Below are 22,086 nucleotides of genomic sequence, written 5' to 3'. Positions count from 1 at the left end.
CTTTTTTTAAAAACCTTTCATTCAAAGGGCGTGTGCTTCGGGGTAACCGTAAAATTCCGCATTTGCAATAAAATTGTGGGTTAATGGCATGATGTTGATATTTTTGTTGAGTGGTTTAATTTTTTTAATAATAGAAAGCATGTTTTAAGGACGATTTAAAATAGTATGTAAAATGTTTACATTGCATAATCTATCAATTATCTTTATATTTGTAAATGTTGGTTTGTGTGTTCTCAATAGATAAAACAACCACTGGACCGATTAAAATGCGGTTTTTTTTACAAAATAATGGGCTGGGCTGTTTATAGGTCTTGAAATCTTCAATTTAATTAATGAAAAATAGTTAGGGACGTAACTTTTTTACTCATTGACCTACCAAGGTTGTATTTGACGAGAATGCATATACTCAAAAATTTGGACTATGTTATTTTTTGTGTTTAAAAAGTTTGTGTTTGAACATTAACAAACAATATACGTTTTTTTTTGGATCTCAATCAAATTCTTTCCTTAAATTTCATATAATTTGTACTTATTTTTTCGTTTTACGAGATTTTTGGTAGCACGAAAATAATATTAACTGCCATTTAATACTTTAATAGTTTGAGTTTGTCCAAATTTTTGTAGACAAAAGGCTGGAAATAACCCCTTGTTGAAAATCGTATTAATTGCACCCCTGTTAGTTTTTTTGCAAAAATAATGCTTTATTTGAACATGGATTATTTTTATTATTTGAATTCTATCATAAACAAGTACTTAGGTACCTACTTACCAAAAAAACATTACACCATATTTTTTACGTTTTCCAGAACAGTTTTTAATCAGGAATTTTGGTATCGAATGAAATGTCTAGCTCACGTCGAAACCCGGTTGGTGGTTAAAAACGAAACAAATACGCGTTGGGCATGACTGAGTGGTTGGGCATAAGTAAAGTGTCATAATTTTAGGGTGCGCCTATGTGTTTAAATAGGTCGATGGTTGTATTTAAAAACACCGAACCTGTTTCTATGGTAAATTCAAAGCATTGTTAAGTAAAGTTTTGTAAGGTTTAATCTTAAGAGTAAACACGGTCTGGCTTTTCTTCACACAAACGTATTCCCATATTTTCTCTCTGGATAATGGTCCTATATTCCTGTTGGTTTGTTTTTCATAAATTGCTTATTATGGAAACTAGAACATCCCAAAAACCCGTAAAATTGTCCAGTTGTATATGTCGTCTTCGTTTACAAATATAACAACTCTTTTTGATAAGCGCAAAACTTATCGATGCAGAAAATTTAATTCGGATATTCTGTCTAAAAAAATAAGAAAATATGTTCAGTTTTAAGGTGCGAAAAAGTTTGGAAGTTTTTTTTGCACTGTATCGGAGAGGCATGTGCAAAACAATGACAGAAAAACAATGTTCAAATACCTATTTACTGAAAGCTCCTTTCACCACGTATCCTCAAAATTTATGTAAATAATCCAAATCACAAAAAAAAAAGTATAATAAGTATATCTTATTTGAACTAAATACAATAATTGATATCAAACTCACTGGTTTTTACAAAAGCTTTCTGAAGGTCGGGAAGCTGTCGGAAGAAAGAAAAAAACAGTTTTATGGAATAACGAGTGAATGCGCCGGCTCACGATGCCCTCAACGTGAAGCAGTTTTCAGCCGTCGGGGGCATTCCTGGACTTGATCATTCTGCGTATTCGCCAGATACCCGCTTTCAATAGTAAAAAGTGTATTGACGGGAATACATTTTCAGTGTGTTGAACATTTAAAAGCAAAAACGGCGGAGTTGTTGAAGAGGTTGACAATTGTTGATCTGCAGCATTGTTTTGCAACCTGCATGTAGTGGTGAATAGGTAAGCAAGAAACTGAAGATAATAAAAGTTAAATATTAGGTTTCTTTGCAATATTACCTCAGTACGTACATAACTAAAAATAAAAAATAAAGTTTGAGAGAGGTAATGCTTTTTTAAAAACACTTCTTTATTGTTTAAAAGGAAAATGTAATGTTTATAATGAGTTATTTTTTACCGAATATCCTGATTGTTTCAATGTTATGATTACAAAATTTATTATATGATTTTGAAAAGGATTTATTTAACCGTAAACAAATTACTAATAACTTCTTTAATTCTGTGTTTTTCGTCAAGTAAAATAGGTGAAAGGTAGGAGGTGAAATTCTATCAAATAAGTTTGTAGTTGTTTTATATTTTTTTCTTATATTGCAACTCAGAAGATACTATGAGGTTTCTGAGAGTCTAATCTGAAAACGTTATTTCCATTTCCTTGATAATTTAGAGCCTTTACGATAATGTTTATTATACTAACTCGTAAATATTTCAAAATTGGTATACATCGCGGGCGTTTTAAACTTTGAAGTACCCAAAAACTACATAGCACGGGTAGCAAATTATACATTTTGTATCTCTTTATTTATGTTGCTACTAAAGGCATGTTCTACGATATTAATTTTCCGCCGTAAATAATATTGTTACTCTACATATTCGGAGTTTTGGCAGAATTTCAGCTTCAAACATAATTTACACCTCAAAACGTGACCTCTAAATTTATCGAAACTCGATAGCCAAAACCTAATGACCCTTTCAATCTCCATTGATCATGACTGTTGGGGTCCGAATAGGGTTTCCAAAATGTTTTTGTATAAATGTACATAGCAAACCTTAAATTAAATGTGTGGATTTGAGAACAACAAAAACGCTTAACATTATTTTGACAAGCGAAAGGAAAGGCCGTTATTTATTATTTTGCAGATATTAACCTTGTTCCTCATCAAATTGCCAAAACATTTTCTTCTGTAATGTAAACATAACATTTTCATATTTTTAACATAATCCGGACCCACTTTTATTTTCATTCGTAAAGAATTCAACCAGAATTTATTTTTGTGGCATGTCGGCAAATTAAAAAAGCGGGGACTGTGTCCTATTCTTGATTTGTTTTTTCATATATTTTCTCAAAATATTTCCCAATGTGCTCAGACTTTTTTTATGTTTTAATTACTTTATTGTTATTTCCACCCTTATATCTATTACAACTGGGATTGAAAATATCTTGGGGAAACAATATATAAGTTATTATTAATATTAAAAGCATTAACTTTATGGTCAAACAATTGACTAAATTTTATTAAATATTTACAGATAGCCACTTGTCGACTTTTTTATGTCTACCGGTTACAAGACGTACCCATCTCTTCGTCAGGACACCAATTAAACCAACTCGCTGAACCCACTATACACCAACACCATAGTTGTTGTAGGAGTGTATAGTGGGTTTTGAATGTTGGTTTAATTCGTGTCCTGACAAAGAGACAGGAACGTCTCGAAACCGGTTGACGTAGAAAAGTCGGTAAGCGGTTATTTACAAATATTTAATAACATTTTGTAAAATACAAAAGTCTTATGAACTGTCATATGCTGGTTTAAGTTGCTACATTACGCACTGAGTAACAATTTTTGTTTTCCGGATTGTAGTCTCGTGGCAAACGTCTCGGGTTCGGAAATCGAAAGTCAGACGTGCAAACATCAACACCAAAATGTTTGGGAAGGTAAACCATAAGAACGCAAATATTTGTATTAAAAAAAGTTCTCATCTTTGTTGTAAATCGTAAATATTTATACTCTATTTAATTAAATTTAACAATTCTAACAAGTCAGTCCAGTAGATTAATAATCAGTGCGTTTGCCTACCATGCAAGAGGTTTCGGATTTGATTCCCGACATGGTTGATATGAAATATTTGTTCAAAAGGGTGTTTTAACACTAGAATATTTCATAGTCCCTGGACTGGTACCTGAAGCGTAACACTGATCACATTACCTTAATGTAACAAAAATGATTAAAATCGCTGCGATTGGTGTACCAATGCAGTGCCTTACACACCATTAGGTGCGGAAAAGAATGATGATTTTTGTTGTTTTATTATAGAAAATATTAGTTACACATCGCATCAAAGATGAAAACATCATCGTCATCGTTCCATTTCCACACCTAATGGTGCATAGGGCAATGTAATGGTACACCAACCAAAGCGTATCCTGATTTTTTTTAACATGAAGGCAGGATAATCTCTTTTACGCTCCGGGGCTGGTATTAAAAACGCATTTTTAACGAAATTATTCAAACCGGATTTGTATTTTTAAAAGATTCAGGCTCCTTTTTCGCCCAATCCAACAAGTTAAAGATCCTTGGATTAACAACTACGAAATTCCTCCTAGCCAAAGTTGTTCTACACTTTGGTATTGAGTCATTAAAGCAAGAGGAACATTTCGTTATAAGCCCGGCTTTTTAAAGACCTAGGCTTGGAGGGCGAGAACTAATTTATAGAGACCCGTCACAATAGATCTCCACAGGTCGCAGTGACGCCAAAAGCTTTTGAACTGACCCATTTTTCAGAATAAGAATAATATTTTCATCATGTTTTGTTGCGTTCTTTATTTGTAAGTAAATTGAACACGACTTAATTTATTTCGTTCTAATCCAAATGACTTGGTTATGTAAATTATTTTTTTTTAATAAAATCTTTATTAGTATAAATAAACAATAAAACAATACATTCTGTTGAACTTGCCAAAAAAGAGTCTGGCTCTTGTGTTTGGCAAGTTTACAAAATAACATAAAAAAGAAACAAAAAATGCAAAACAAAATAATAAAATAAATACAAAATTAAACAATTTTACCAATTGATAAAACATAACATTTTATTTTATGTTTATATTTATGTTTATTGTTATATTTATGTTTGTTGTTATATTTATGTTTATTGTTATATTTATGTTTATTGTTATATTTTTGTTTGTATTTATATTTATGTTCATGTTTATATGTTCATATGGTAGAATTGGCTCTGCACTTTATAGCCATTTTACTGGAATAAAAATTTAAATAAATAAATAAATAAATAATAACACTAAAAAATATTAAATAAAAACACAAAATTTATTTTTACAAAATACAGTTAATGTTAATTATATCAACAAGCTTTTTTTTATTTTTCCTTAAATTTTCCGTAATTTATTTCTTGATGTAGATTTTGTGGTAATTTATTGAAAAGCTTCCGTCCTATATAAGTATAATGATGTTTGGCTGTGGTAGTTTTAATTCTCTGTAGAGCGAGGCATCCTGTTCTCAACCTTCCCGTAATACGGTCCGATAGGAGGCTCTCCTTATGCACCTGGAGCATACAACACTATTCGTACATATCCCCCACTCTTAAAACATTATTTTTTTTAAACAGTTCGGTAGTTGAGAACAAGTATGGTTTAAATGGTATTATTTTTATGATTTTTTTTATGTAGAACTTTTAAGGGTCTAAGATGAGCGTTATAAATAGACATGCATATTAAATAGACATCCAAAATAGCCAAAATTTACCCAGTGAGGCATTAAAAGTTATCTTAATATTGATGAAAAATTAGATCTTGTATGTTTGTGGCCGTAAATCTCGGAAAGTAATTAATGGATTGACTCAATTTTTTTACAGAACACTGCATTTTAGCAGAAGAGTGTTTCCATATTTATTCGGAAGTTCTAACAGAAACGGAATTTTTTGTGCTTATTAAATTCACTTATAATATTGATAATATGTATTGATTGTGGTAGATGGTAGTTTTCAATTGCTAATTAATGGTGAATAGATTTTTTTACAACAATATTGAGTCTACTGCTGAAGATAAGGTCTTAACAACTTGCGAGACAATTAGTGACTGCATTTAACCAGAACACGGTTGCGTATGAAAAAAGTTTGCAACTATGGCAGCTTGCGAGGATAGAGAGTTTAAATTCTGAACATCTTGGTTATCATTTAATCATTGCAATTTTAGTAAGTTGTAATCTCCACTGACTAAAAACAGATAATTTTTTTCAGAAATGTTTTCAAGTAAATCAGTATTTATTTACCTTGTAAATATCATTTGAGAAAGAAGGAGGAATGTATATACAACCAATTATATGTTTTTCGCCATCGAGGATGATGATCAAGAACATCTGATTAAAAACATTACTTTGTGATTTTAAAATATGACAAATAATTATAATTTGACACAAATCATCACTCCACCACCTTTAGACTTATACGAAGCAGAACGATCACAATGATAAATGTTGAATTCCGTTAGACCAAGTTCAGCAGATAAGACTTTATTATTTAGCCTAGTTTCAGTAATGAATAAAATATTAACAATATTTTGAGATTGTCCAAATTTTTGTAGACAAGGACTGGATTCAACTCCCTTGGTAGTTATTTGAACATCTATATTCCTTTAATTTCTTCATCTGTTGATGTTTGTGAATATAGATGTTCAAATATGAGCAGAATGTTACGTAATGTGTAAAGTGACCACTTAAACCAGCCAATGATAGGTCATAAGCTCTGTAGATGCCTAGACTTATATATTACCTTCTCTTAAATGTTCTTCATCTCTGTTGTAATATGTTAAATAAAATATCATTAATACACACGGATAATTAACACATTTAATTTTTTTTTTTTTTTTGCACCACAACAGGCCAGGAGGCCTTAATTATAGTGGTGAATTACATCACAGAGCACCCAGGCTTGAGAAAAATCACATTTTAATTTTTGTGTTCTCACCGGGAATCGAACCCGGAACCTTCCGTGTGTGAGTCAAGCGTCTTGACCACTACACCACGGAGGCCGCCGAACATTAAATTATTGAATTTAGTGTTGATGCCTCTGACGTACTGATAATAGGAAAATATGTCATGAATGCACGATCTGGTGTTGGTATTTAGTCTTAAAAATTGTTTCGGGATAGTTTCCGTCCTTTTGCGGCTAGACGAGCTGGCCAGTCCTAAGATCCAGTAGAGTGAGAGACAGATTTTTTAAATAACGTTCATTTTGCACAAACGGGAAGCTTATTGTTTTTTATTGCATGCATCACGGTTGTGACCAGTTTTGGCGCAGTGAGAGCAGGTGGATGTTTTGACTTGATATTTTGAAGCTATAAAGCAAAGTCCACAAAGTTGATAATATCCACATTTCATCAAATCTATCCCGTCTCGTATGTTGTCTTATTACCAATCCATGTCAAGCTTCGTATATAAAATCAATGAATATTGAACAGATGGAAGAACTTTTTATACATGAATGCAAGTTATAGTGCGAGGGCCCGCTTTGTGTAAACAGATAGTTTCTGTATTTAAGTTTTCGAGAGCTATCTCAGTTTCATTGGTAGTCTGATGGTGGATTGCGCTAATAATATCATAAAAAAAAGCGTCATACAATGGTCAATGTATTGCATTCGTGGTAGTTTATGAGCCACAACTAATGCTTTTAGACCAGCTTCCACTAGGGCAGGGTGAGGGCTAGTTTTACCGCTTCTTCATTTAAACTTCGATACAAAACAACTTTATTTTCTCTTATCATTTTTAATTTTTTTATATAAGTAACTGTAATTCCAACTTTTGTCGGAATGACAACACTCTTGATTTTCTTGAATGTGTGTTCCGACAAAGTTGAATTGTTTTCGGGAAAGATTATAACTGCAGATCTTGCGGAAAGTGCTGGCTCATTATTTCGACATTTTAATGCTTGATACGGCGAGAATTTGTTGAAAAAACTGAGTTCCACGTTTTTTAAGAATAAATATTTTCTGTTTTTAAATTATTGTGCAGATTCATTTTATTTGTAGAGCCTTCGAGATTACCCATTGTTACCGCCATCAAGTTAGTCAAGGTAAGTATGCAAATCAGTTCGTTTTGTATCTTAATAATTTGATCCTCGGTCGCTCTACCAGTAATATTATTATTGTAATAAAAACTACGAATATTTTCCAAACTTGTAAAAAATATTTATATTTGAAAAAAATAAAAGGAGAATTACGCTGGATTTTCCGAACCGGCAAAATGATTATTTTTCTTATTTAATAATACCTCTAAAATCATATCTTTTAGATTAAAGTGAAATATCCAGTAATAAACAGATTTCATAAATCAAAAGAAATCTGTTCGGGTTAAACGGAGAGAACAATTTAGTGACCTGAACCCTAATAATGGCCCTTAAAACTCGAAAAGTAAAATATAAACGCACTTGTAATCTTTTACCATTTGTCTTAGAAATCCACCCTATTTACTTAATAGCTGCAATTCGTAACGTTCCGAGTCATTTTGAGGTTTTATATAGCACACGTGCGAGGATGAAAATAGGATTGAAAATGAATGTTCTTGAAACTCACATTTAACTTACATTACTACCAAAAATTCGCGTTGACGAGCTTTTTAAATTTTCAGATATTTCTAAATTACCTATCGTTGTCTACCTTACCTCAGTTGATTAATTTCTAGAAAAGTGTATTCGCATGTAATATATAATTATAAAAATATTATAACGTGTATATAATTGAATTTGCATACTTACCGTATTTTCATCATCATCGTTCCCTTTCCGCACTGGTGCATATGGCACTTCATTGGTAACCAATTGCAGCATATCTTGATCATAAAGGTAAGATTACCAGTCCTACGCTACAGTAATAAGTCATAAGGACGTATCGTATGAAGTAGGGGAGGGTGGGGCATGATGGAGCCTTTAAGGTTATACGTCAATAAAACGCGTTTTTTTTCAAATCCTTAAAAAAAGTTAATTTTTATAAACTTTGATCTTTAATCTAACAAACGTGTTACAAAAAAACTAAAAATGAGATAAAAAAATCAGTGAAATAAATAAATTAAAAACAGTCGTAATTATCCCGTCTTGCCCCACTGGTGGGGAAAGATGGGGTACCGCCTACTGCGGTTCGCAACTAGGACAGACAAGGATAGTGTCTTGGTTTTTTTCGTCTACTCCAGCGTATGAACAGTGTACCCAGCTCTGGCACATTTGACACGCTATCCAGCCTTTATTTGACTCAACGTATGATCCTCTACAAAACAGGCACTCTGTATCATCTTCATCATTTATGGAAGAAGAGTTACGTCTTGATCGTTTCGACGGCTACTTCACTTTCATTAAAAACTGTATGTTTAGGACCCAAAAGAACCTTTACCCTATCTATCCTCTTATTATTTAGCCTGGCCAACATAACTTTTTGCTCCAAAGTAGTTTGAGGAATTGAATAAAATCTTGCAGCTAGTTTATATCCTTTTCTCCCTTCTAAAATGTCTTCTTTATCTCGATTCATGCATTCCTTTGACCAACTCCCCCTCTTGGTCTTTCAAACGTAGTTTCGGACCATATTCTGCTCACACAAAGAAAATAAAAACTTTTACTACATTGTGTTCAAGCAATAAGGTAAGATGGAGTACCGATACCCTGTCTTGCCCCTTTTACTATGCTTGTTAACAACGTTTATAGTTTACGAAATACAATTTCTCTTTAAATAATTGATGAACTTACTGTAAATGACAATACTTTGAGCTTGTAAAGCGACCATCAGCCAGTTAAAATCACGATATGCTTCTTTTAATGTCACAAGCAGCAAAATTCGATAAAATAACATAAAATTTGCCAAAAACACGTTTAGTATCGCTGGGTATCGAAGTGTTCAAACATGTCCGCTGCAATTGCATCATTGGTGGGAGGTCTAAGGAGAGCATCAAATGGCGTAATAAGCTCGGAGCTACTCGGCAGATTTCGGTTTTTATCGCAGGGCCCCATCTTGCCCCACTACCCCATCATGCCCCACCTTCCCCTACTATCATACATGGTAAACATAGTAAAGGTGATTGTTGAAATAAATAAAAATATAACACAAAATGCCGAACGCTCTCAAAGTGGGACGGAAGATCTGTTTATGCCTGTCAATAGTCCGGCTTCTCCTGTATGAGTTTCTATCACTAGATCCTCACAATATGGATCCTCACAATATGGTCAAAAAATTAAAAGGAACATACCTTTTGCATCTAATATAAGCCTTGTATATAATAAGCATGGCAACCCAAGTGTTTGCTTATTTCTTTTTCGCGAGGTCGACATCCCATCCCATATCATTATATATTAGAAAACCAACCTGTTTAGAGAGTTGATGTTGAGTATGCCTCTTCTGTTTGGTCTCCACAATATGTCACACATAAAGAAAAGTTCGAGAAAATTCAATGGACATTTCTAAGACATCTTAACTGGAGATGCAGGTATACCGATCTCAATTATATGTCTTCCTGCAAAAAACACCACTTGCTTACTTTAGAAGATCGCCGTCTGCTGTTGGACATGGGGGTGCTTCATGACATACTTAGTGGACGCCTTTATAGTCCGGCTCTTTTGTCGGAGTTATCATTAAATGTCCCCGGCTACCGCACCCGTCACACGTCGAGCTCTCTATTTCATCTGCCAGCAGTTCGTACGAACTATGCCCAGAACTCTCCACTTATACGTTTTGTTAGTGAATATAATTTGAACTTTTCCCTTATTGATCCATTTGATTGTAAAAAAATAATATTTAAAATGCGCGTCTTTAAACATACTTTTTTGTCTTATACTTAGTTTCAATAATAAAGTCTTATTTTATCTTATCTTATTTTATTTTATTTTATTTTATTATATTTTATCTCTAATTCTTAATATTTTAAATATATTTGTATTTTCGACACTTGACACTTGTGCAATATTTACAGACATGTCCACTCTCACTCCAATATAACACCCACTCACCCACCCTCTCACTCACTTACACTCACACAAACACACTAGTATGTATTGTACGTGTATTTAATGTATTTCTGTGGATATCTGTATTGGTTTTTTTCTCTGTATATTTTGTTTGTTGTATTTTTGTTACATATATTACTGTTGATATCCCTAATAAATAAAAATAAATAAAATAAAAACAAATATGCAACTCCTTTATAAAAATAAAAAAAAAGACCAGTCCTACGCTTCAGGTACCAGTCCAGGGATTATGAAATATTCTATTATAAAAACACTCTTTCAATACATATTTCATATCAACCATGTCGGAAATCGAACCCAAGACCTCTTTCATGGTAAGCAAACGCACTGACCATCACATACGAGGCCGACCAAAAAAAAAAAGTATGCGAAATTTTAGTAAATTTGAATAAAAGAGTTGTATACTCGTACTTGTTGATTTAAACTAATTTAATCAGCTTAAAGATGTTATTTATAAAATCTTTAAAAATAAAAACTGTGGTAGTTAGTTACACGGAACAAACGTTATCGTGTTATAATTTTAGTTTCTTCATTTTAAATTTAAGTTTTGTTTGTCTTAAAAATAACGCTAAAGAGCCATTAGATAAAATACTTTAACTTATTTATTCATCCAGATAACATCTGGATCTCAGCTTGCTAGCGGTTGTGTTCTGGTGGTATGTTGAAAACAAAGTTTAAATGTATTTAATCATTCGTAAAATGCGAATTCGGAAATTTCTTTCCTTAAACTAATTCCCCTAACAAACTGTCTCAGATTACGTGACGCTGCTCCCGGCTACGGTTTATTACCGCTATAGCGTGACAACGGTTAAGCCTAATGGACTTGCATTCTTTATTTCGGGGAAGATTTTTGTTTTAAGAGGTTTTCATTCACTAGATTGAATAGAACTCTGAGGAGGGCTTTGGCAAATTCAACAGTGAAAGTAATTCAAAGCATGTGTTAAATAAAAGACAAAAGCCTGAATCAAAATGTAACCTAAAAAAAGATTAATGAATTCGAATAATTTTCTTATTCCATCTTCTTCTTCTTCTAGTGCCTTGCCGGTTCCCCCCTACGTTGGCGATCACTACAGCGAAAGTATATGTATTTGTCCTGCGCTACTTCCATATTTCGCAGCCAGGACGACTGCTTATTGATTTACTCCCCGTAGTAAATCCTGGGAAAAGATGACCAGATTGATTTCCCGTTGCCTTCTATGGTGGAATTTTCTGTCTGGGATACCTTCCCTTAGCTGGTTGGTTTTTTTTATTATTTCCCTTTCTTATTTCATGATAAACTTTATTTTAACGTAATTTGAATAATTTATTTTACTTTTTTAGTTATTTATACATTTTACACTATGGTTAAAATCTACTACTACACCGAAAAATTACAAAGGGTGTATCAATGTTTATTGTATTATAATAATATAAAAATCATAGGTACTTTAATGAGTTCTCACTCTTTCTGGATTGATAGTGTCATTTTAACCTTTTTTACACGGGGAAACACAACAGGCAACTTCATCGTGAAGCTTCTTCATTAGATTTAAAATTACAGTTTTTGTTATTCCGCCAAAGTGTAACCAACATATTTTTCATAGCGTTAACCATGTCGAATTTTGGGCCGAAAAAAGAGTATTTGCTGGGAATTATACTGCATTACATTTTTATTTTCTGCAACTGAGGAATATTGAATTCTTGTGGAGACTTAAGCATCATCATTATTATCTCTGCTCTGCGCCATGATCAACTGAGTATAGTGTATTATAAGCTCATCAAACTCAACGAAACCATCGCAGGAGATCGCTATCAGCCGCAATTGATATGTTTGGGCGGAGAATTGAAGGAAAAACGACCGTGGTACAAGGATAGCACGACAAGATATTTTACAGCATGATGACGCTCGGTGACATGTTGCAAGGCCAGTCAAAACATACTTAGAAATGCTGAAATGGGAAGTCCTTCCCCACCCGTCATATTTGCCGGACATTGTTTCTTCCGATTAAAACTGTTTTAACCAATGACCTGGCTGAGTAGCAGAACAATATCGACCAGTTATAGAATTCAGTAACTGAGATAAAAGACTGACATATCTAAAGCTTGTGTGTGTTTTTTAGTAGTGCCTTGCGTGTGGGCTGAGATCGGTGAGTTTAAAGTGCGTCCAGGTGCCTCACGCCCATGTTCATAGTTTATGTAACATTATCGCGCACATAAAATACAGAAAGATATCCCTAAGTAAAAAAAATCTATGCTATGCCCTAAATTCTGTTTATTTTTCAATTGTATCGACCTGCGTTTATTCTTACTGAAAAATAATGGTTTCATGTGAATATCAGTTTATTTTGATTTTTTCAAAACTGTTTTTCGAAATAAAAAAAATATTGTCCCTTTTTCACATAATTTCACAATTTGTTGAATGAATGTCTTATTTTTATTAAGGCAATGTTCTTATGTGTGTCCTCGATAGACTAAATAACAACTGAACCGATTTAGGCGGGGTTTTTCTCAAAAGTTGAGCTTTGCTATGAGTATTTTTATAACCTTTACATAAAATCTTCAGTTTGATTAATAGGAAAAAAAAGGAGCATAAATGTTTTATTTGACGAAAATGCAAAAACGTAAAAATTGGGAGGAATTTTTTTTCCTTTAACTTTTGAAATGGATTCTCAAAATAGAAAATAAACAAACGTTATCTGTAATATGTGAGCTCACGCAAGGAGGAAAAACACCAACTGGGGTTGGAGATCTTAAAATACAGTATACATTTTGTATGAAGAAATATGTAAGCTGAAGTAATCGGCCAGTTTCTTTTCCCCACTCGGAAAGGGTTGGGCGCTGGTTGAGCTTATAGATGTAGGTATGTGATATATTTTGAGGAATTCATAATGAACGTAAATAACATTATTTATTTTTCCATAGTTAAAACAACTATTAATTTATTTTCACAATTTTACCCATAGTTTAACATGAATAATTCTTCAATTATTTCATCTGTTGATGTTTGTGAAGTTATCCAGTTAATCCAGTCTTATACGATTATTTAGTCAAATCTAGCAAAAGTTTAGCATTGCCGGGTTCAACTAGTCAAAAATAAAATTTAAAAACAGTTTTCCTTTGTTTTTCTACAATAAAATTTGTATTGTTGTACCCATGTGAAAATTTGCAAAAAATAATAGAAATATGTTATATTTTTATTACCAAGGTAAATACTTCTAGTCACTTTATGTTCATGTTAAATATTTTCAATTTTAATTTGCTTTATTTATATTACAACATAAGATTTTCTCTCTTTAATTGTTATCTTTTATTTTTCATCTTAGATTTGTATGTTTTTTTAAAACTTTTTTGCAGTTTAAAAAAAAAAAAAGAAAATAAACTATTTTTTGTAGTTTTAATTATTAAGTTGAATTATATACTTATATTTTATATTATATATTATTTCTGTAAAAAATATTGTTAAAGGTTCTTTGAACCGTTGATATATAAATAAATAAATACATAATTTATTATGAAAGGATAAATAATGTATTTTTAATTATGGGTGTCCCACGCCTCGTTCATTCAACACTTAGTGTAAAGTAGTTTCATTTTTGCCGGGTTATAAAAATATCTATAATACCCTTAATACCCATTCACAATTCCTTTTTCTTTTCGAACTCATAAATTGTCCAGTGTCCATGCAACTCGACTGTGGAATCATCTCCCATCCACTATCAAATATGTAACTACAGTATCTCTGTTTAAATCACGTCTGAAGAAACATCTCCTTTCTCTTTGTTTCTCTCCTTCTTTCCTCTTTCCTCTTTGTTCCCTTTTTCCATTGAGTAATAGTATTGATTCAAGGTTATTTATATACATATACAATTATTTTTATTTTTCTTCATCCTCAACATTTTTTTTCTATAGAATATGTCTTGTTACTTGAAGTATATACATTAAGCTTTCATTTTATAAGTTAGTTGGTGGAAATTGCTATTTGGCAAAAGTTCGTCAGTAAATAATTTATATCATGTTCAAAAAGTGAAATAATAATAATTATGAAAAATATAAGCTTACCAATGTTGGACTTAGCTCCTTCGCTGATGATGATCATGTAATGGAGTATGGCTATGGAAGGCAGGAGCGTACTGACTATCGGAGTCGGCCTTCCACCGCGACGCATTTTGTTAACGCATTTGTTCGTCTGGTAAAAAAAAACCGTTAAAAATGTCTTCTTCACCTGCAAAAAAGAAACAAAAAATCGTAATTAATTTTATTCGTGGACATATTTATTCTAGCCAAGAATTAAAACCATTTTCATAGGAGTTGACCCGGCAATGTTCTGCTATTGCTAGATTTGAGCACATACTCGCACACAATCGAAAATTTGATATCAATGGAGGACATTGGAAGCAAAGATAGCAACTTCCCAAAATTTTTTAATATAAAAATAAAATAGAAAAGTTATATAAAAAAGTGAACTAATGGATGGATTCAAAAAAAATATTTCCGCTCCTAACTTTTTTCTACTGAATAAATTTCAATATTTGGCAAAGATCTACATTTCACCGAAATCCACAGGTAAATCGGTCGATTCATTCTATTCAGAATACTCATACGAACATTGCCTTTTTAATATTATCGTCATCATTATTATTTGCACCCCATTATGCAAATAGCACTACATTGGAAAAACCAATAGCAGCGTATCTCGATCATATGTTATATGAAACGACGGTGATCAGTTTAACGCTTCAGATACCAGTCTAGTGACAAATAAATGTTGTAGTCTTTAACTAGCTTTCAAAACATAAACCCTTTGTTTTAAGACCACTTAGTTTATTTTAAAGGATATTAGTTTCGAAAAGCATATATCCTTCCATCTCCAGGTGTAAAGCTTTATTTAAAAAATATATAGAATTTCATCTGTGGATGGAATGATTTATGATTTCCAAAACTATTAGAACGTTCGTAAACAAAGTATATAATTGAATTGATTTAGTCAGCATAACTTTATTCACATATTACATAAAAATTTACTCTTTTGTTTTATTTGGACGCAATAACTATTGTAACCAAATAAATTTATCCTTACCGTACTTCCGTTTTTGTAGCTTTGTTTATGATCAAAATAGAAGTTTCCTTTTACGTGGAAAAAAATATTTTTGCATAATTAAGAAAAGAAAATTTTCCCGTTTAATAACAAAGCTCTGCTACATTGGTGTAAACGATGAAAAACACGATTTTTCTTTATTTGGGAGGCAATTTCGTAATTTACTTTACTTGGAGTTTTCGAGGAGAGTAAAAGAGGTAAGGTATTTTAATATAATATAAACCCACGTTTTGAGTATCTAGAGAGTGGTTGTCATAATGATTGCTCAGGAAAAACTTATTCTACGAAAAGTGTAGAGAGCGTAAATTGAATTAAAATAAACATTAAAACGAAATTATAGTTCTGAAATAATTAACAACTTAGCATTTCCTTTATCAAATTTTTATTTTTTTTACCGTTTTTAATTTAATTGAAATTAGAAATGTAAGCTTTTTAAAATGTAACTTACACCAAAATAAAAATACCTATTTATCAAAAATATTTTGAGAATAGCTTAATGTTTGTAGATAAGAAATCAATTCAATTCGTAATTGGTTGTATTTAGGTGAACTAATATGTCTACAAATCAAGAGTACCTTTAAGTGAAGTAACGTACGACGGTTGTAAAATACGGCGGCTTTCGTAGTGTAGTGGTTAAGACACTTGAGCCATTAACAGAAGGTTCCGGGTTCAATTCCCGGTATGAATAAAAAGTAAATGTGATTTTCCTTTAGTCTGGGTGTTCTGTGCTGTAATTTACAACGTAACAAGGCATCCTGGATTGATGTCGTGTAAAAAAAAAGCAAGTACAAAATTTGGCCAAAGACAAGTCTCTAACCTATATAGTACTCTATAGGTGCATAGACTTTTATATTTTCGTCTCAAAAAGGTTTAAACATTTATCAATACTTAAAATATTTATTATTAAGGAATTTGGTATATAAATGAAAAAAATGCAAGAGTTTTTTGAGTTTGTCAAATTTTTAGTAGACAAGAACTGGATTTAACCCCCTTGGAGTTATTTATATTAATGTATTATAACATAGATGAAGGACATTTATAGAAGTCTAAGCATTTACACTTCAATATTCCCTTCTAAAATGATCTTCATCTCTGTTGAAATATTTAAATAATGAAAATACTGCATTTAAAAAGACGGATCTTACAAATTTTGTGCAAAAAATATATTAACAAAAACTGTGGGTTTAGTAGCTAAATGAAAATTACCAAGAAAACGTAAGAAATTTAATTAAAATGAATACAAACTCAATAGGGGTGAGTTGAATTGAGTCCGATTTTTTTCCTGAGTAAACACTTGGGTAAGAAACTGTGTTCAGTCGGCCGAAGGAAATGGTTTGTCCCTGTTTTGCATGCAGCATGATGTTTTGAGAATATCAGAGCCTCCTAAGTATTCTCTGTTTGTGAGGAATATAAAAGAAACGAGTGGAGGCTTTCACCTGGCAAATGGCGTCCTCTTTCGTACGTTTAATTCATTTTGATGAGCCAAAAGAGGGCTTATGAGCTTAAGCACAATAGACTCGCTTGATGGTGGTTTAGAACACAACCTCTGTAGATGAAGATGAAAATGGCCTTTTGATGTAAGTTGCCCGCAAAAACTCAATGCTTATAGGAAAAAGTTTATTTTTCCTAATCCACGGGTTTTTTAAGTCGGACGAATTTCGTTACGCGGATTTAGTCTTTACATATTAAATGTAACGCCAATGAAAACTTAGCATGTATTTAAAACACTTTATCATTATTATTATTTTTTTGTTACTTAATGATTTATCAATTATTTGTTGAAAAAACTTCAATCTAGGTTTTTTTATGTAAGTTTTGCTTCGTTCTTTTTTACAGTCGTACACATAAACGAAACTAACGATCGTTGGCAGAGCCAATACGCTACAACCATCAAATAGACTCCAAAACCTTGAAAAAGTGCAAGATTTTATGTATTAAGGCTCATTTATCTCTGTGGGTGGTGCAGGAAAATCAGAAATTAAAAGATGTATCCTAATCGTAAAAAAAATCATGTCTCGACTCGCCAAAGTTTGACAAGATCGGGGCATCTTGAAGGAAACTAAAATGTTTATAGTGCGTACGCTTGCGTTCTCAATAGTCTTACATGGCGCAGAAACATGGAAAATCAAACCACGTGAGCAGGGAAGAAAAGATGCCTTGGAGATGTGGTCTTGGCGTCGAATGCTGAGAATACCATGGGCAGCCAGAAGAACAAATGTCTCCACACTGGAGGAACTCAACGTAAAAGTTCGCCTATCGGCCATATGCTGCCAACGTATTCTGAGTTCTTCGGACACATAGCCAGACGTGACCCAGACAATCTGGAGAAAATAATCATATCGGAGACGCATCAATGGAATGGCTGGAGAGAGTACCAATAATCACGACCCTCAGAACTGAGAAATGACAGAGACAAAGACATATAAGCATTGTAAAGTACGTTTATTGTTTTCATCGCATACAACGGTGTATTAAAAGTTTATTTGTTAACTGAAATATCGTTTTTTTTTTCAAATTTATGTTTTCTACTGTATTCTCCTACAGTTGACTTGTTGGACGTGGAAGCGGGAGAAAGGTGTCTATAATTGAATTTGAATATATGTATTCTAATGTACCAAATATTATATTTTACTCCTTACTTTGTATCTTTTTCTATGTATACTCAAAGCCCTCCAAATGTTTATGTGAATTCAACAAAAATTAAAAATGTTTATTTTTTATTTTTATGTAGTCATTTTACATTTCAAACAATCAAGTACCCAAATACCTCATTCAAAAAATAGTTCTTTTAAATATTATACGTAAGTATATTACTAGAAATGGAATAAAAATAAGACCTCAATTTATAGCAACAAAGAGGGAAAACATTTTTGAGAAGAAAATATGGAAGTCTAGGCGTTTACAAGGCTTATGACCAGTCATTGGCTGGTTTAAGTGGCAACTTTACATACTGTATAACATTCACGATTCTGCCTATGTTTAATCATCTACAGTTCCTCAACTCTTCCATCTGTTGACATTTGTAAAGTAAAAGAGCTGAAACCTTTATCATGTGGGTGAGATTCATTTGGCTGAACCAATTCACCTACTAGGCAACGCCTGAAAATAATTTTCCGATTTGTATACTTCTTCTTAAAACAGTTAGTTGATTTAACAATGTTAACAAAGAGAGACTATTCTCTTCTCGTGTGTTTTCCCTTTATGTTGCAACAAATTTAGATAGGAATAACATCCTAGGGAGGAAATCCAGCCTGTCTGCAAACATTTAGATAAACTCAAAACTAAAATAAAACTCCCATAACCAAATTCTACTATTTCACATTCCACATTTTCCTTCCACAAATGTTTCCCTTCTCTGTTAGAATAAATTTTAATCTTGACAACTCTCGGCTGCCTTCGTGGTGTAGTGGTCGAAAAGCTTGACTCTCACACGGAAGGTTCTGGGTTCGATTTCCGGTAAGAACATAAAAATTAAAATGAGATTTTTCCAAAGCCTGAGTAATCTGTGATGTAATTCATCACTGTAATTGGGCCTCCTGGCCTGTTGTGGTGCAAAAAAAAAATCTCTTTGGGGAGTAGAATCATGCTTTGTCAACAAACATTTGAACAGAAATAAAATATTGTTGATTTAACTTACAGGTATAGAAATTGCCCGGAAGTCAAAAGATTGAACAGTTGAAGAAATGTGCATGTTCAAACAATGGCAGAATGGTAAATGTTGTTGTGTCTAAAGTAGCTGTATAAACCATCCAAAAACAGGTCAGAGGCTCTGTAATCGCCTAGACATCCGTATTCAACCGTGTCATCAGATTTCAAAATCTGCTATTAACAAATCTTCTGAGAACAACCTTTGTTTATGTGCCCCAATATCCAGAATATGTAGATTAGTCAATTCGTCGCGCAACTTGGAATTCCTTGGGTTGAAACTTCCTGCTTTTTGTAGACCTCTTTGCCATTAAAACAGTGTGAGATAAAGAAAAAGTGGCATAGCTTTGCTCAAAGTCTTATACGTTGATGGTGTTTTCAAATAAATTGAATACCATTATTTTTTGCCTTGTTTATTTTTGCCATACGCTTTTATGTTCTTTTTCAGAGTTTTTTTGTACATTGTTTCTTTATACAAGTTAAATGCTGTAATTTATTTTCCTAGGCTTTATATTAAATAAATAAATTAATTTGACAAAAAGGTTTTCTCTCTTTGTTGCAATTAATTTAAATCTTGAAAACTCCATAAGGAGATATCCAGCTATGTTTACGAACATTTGGACATGTTTAAAATATTATTTGCTTACCTACTTGCACTGTCCGCCTCATGGTCTAATGCTTAGCGCGTTTTTCCACCACGAAATAGGTCTCAAGTTCGATTTCCGGCATAGTTGACATAAAACTTATATTTAATTAAGTGTTTCAACACAAGAATTTACATTTTTTTTTGCACCACAACAGGCCAGGATGCCTAATTACAGTGGTGAATTACATCACAGAACACCCAGGCTTGAGAAAAATCACATTTTAATTTTTGTGTTCTCACCGGGAATCGAACTCGGAACCTTCCGTGCGTGTGTCAAGCGTCTTGACCACTACACCACGGAGGAGAATACATACATCACAGTCCCTGGACTGGCACTAAAGGTGTAAAACTGATCACATTACTTTCATGGATAACAAAATATATACACGACGCTTTCATCGTCACCTTCCTTTCCGAACCCAGCTAAATTAAATTCAGCTTAGTATAATCATCTGTTACAAAAAGGTAATGTGATCAGTTTCACAGTGCACGTGCCAGTCTAGGAACAACGACATCTTGCAGTTTAAAAAATGCTTTTAAAATCAATATTTCATGTCCACACTGCCAGTAACCCTATCCTCCCTTTCCCTGTCCAATCAAACCAATGACTTTAAGATCATAGACAAACGTGGGGCGGACTTATCGCCATTCAATTTCATAACGTAGACCTTTTACCTGAGAGTAGAAATCGAGTCGAAAACCGGGTGCAACTCATTCTGAGTTCTGCCTTTATTTGATACACAGAACTATATTCTTCATCCGCCTGGACGCAGAGAACACTGCCAAACTACGCTATTAGTTTGAATATTTTATTTTGCATGCGTGTTGGCTTACTATGAAGAATGAAAAAAAAGTAGCGACATGTTTTGTTAGAAAGAATTAAGTTTTATCAATCTCGTAGCAAAAAATCCTGAATTTGTTCACAAATGTTTGAATATATCCAAACCACTCTTTTCAAATTAAAGCAGAAAAAAAGATAACCATTTATTTGATTTGTTTATTTATTGACATACATTAGTTTATTGAACATTTTTGAGACATAAGTCCCAACTCCATGGGACTGAAAGTCCTGTGTTGAGTGTTAAGCCAGCTCAAATAAATGAGCTCAAATGAAAGATTTAATGTTTAAACGAAACATTTATGTAAATGTTTATGGAGAACTGAAAAATGCCACGCGTAAATAAATAAGGCAAAGTGTAAAGTGATCAATTAACCCAGCCGACATCTGATCATAAGCTATAGAATTCTACCAATTATTTGCATACACAATAAATAGATTCATCTCTAATAAAATAAATATAAATAAAAAAATAAATAGATTTATCTCTGTTTAAATAAAACATATTATTTACAACAAACCAGAATATGTTTACAAAGATTTTGACGCATCCAAAATATTGTTCATTCAGTTATATTTGATCAGAAGCGAGGGAGCATGTAAATCTGTTTGTGAAATTTCTCACTAAATTCTGCGCTACATTTTCTTTCTCCGTTCTTCCATTCTCTGGCTCCCCACTTTCGTATTTCAACATCTGTAAAGAAAATGAAAGGCAGGTAGAAATAGCTATGTTCTCCTCAAAAATGTAAATATTTATTGATGAAAATCGTTTTCATCCCTTCCGTCTTCCACGAGGCATCTTCCCAACCCCTTCTTACCCCGGGCCTGAGATATTACGGTACTTTACAGCCAAAATATTTTCGTGCACTTAATCTTTGGCTTGTACGCAAAAGCTCATAATATATAACAATAAGGGTTTCTCTAGCTACAAGCATCCCTCTTCGTGCTTGATTTCATCGCAAATATTACATTTTTAAAACTGTATTCTTAAATAACATGTCTAAATTCATGCTTTAGTTCCGATCTACAATGTCGAGTCATAATCGCCAAAACATCGTAACCGAAATAAACAATATTGTTCGTAAAAACGCTTTGCACTCTCAATTAACGAGGAGTACACTCTGAAAATCATATACTGTTGCAAATTTTTAGTTTATTGATATCTACAGAATAAATAGTTGAAACAGAATTTGATTCTCAAAGTATATTCCTTGTTCATCGAGAGGAGGAAGTGTTATCCTGAA

General features: G+C 32.7%; 1 protein-coding gene across 2 annotated transcripts in view; it reads right to left on the bottom strand.

Annotated features, from left to right (window-relative positions):
• The window catches only part of LOC148284353 (neural cell adhesion molecule 2-like), a 163,093-nt gene that overhangs the window by 80,385 nt on the left and 60,622 nt on the right, over positions 1–22,086 (bottom strand). For both annotated transcript variants that reach the window (XM_088240826.1, XM_088240835.1), the window contains exon 2: positions 14,678–14,840. In XM_088240826.1, the coding sequence (XP_088096952.1) occupies positions 14,678–14,783 (106 nt within the window). In that variant the 5' untranslated portion in view covers positions 14,784–14,840. The remainder of the gene's footprint in view (positions 1–14,677; positions 14,841–22,086) is intronic.

The sequence above is a fragment of the Micrasema longulum genome, unplaced genomic scaffold, assembly GCF_059751315.1.
Source record: "Micrasema longulum isolate JH-2025_06_02 unplaced genomic scaffold, ASM5975131v1 h1tg000127l, whole genome shotgun sequence".
Lineage (NCBI taxonomy): Eukaryota > Metazoa > Arthropoda > Insecta > Trichoptera > Brachycentridae > Micrasema > Micrasema longulum.
This window is presented reverse-complemented; position numbering and strand designations above follow the sequence as displayed.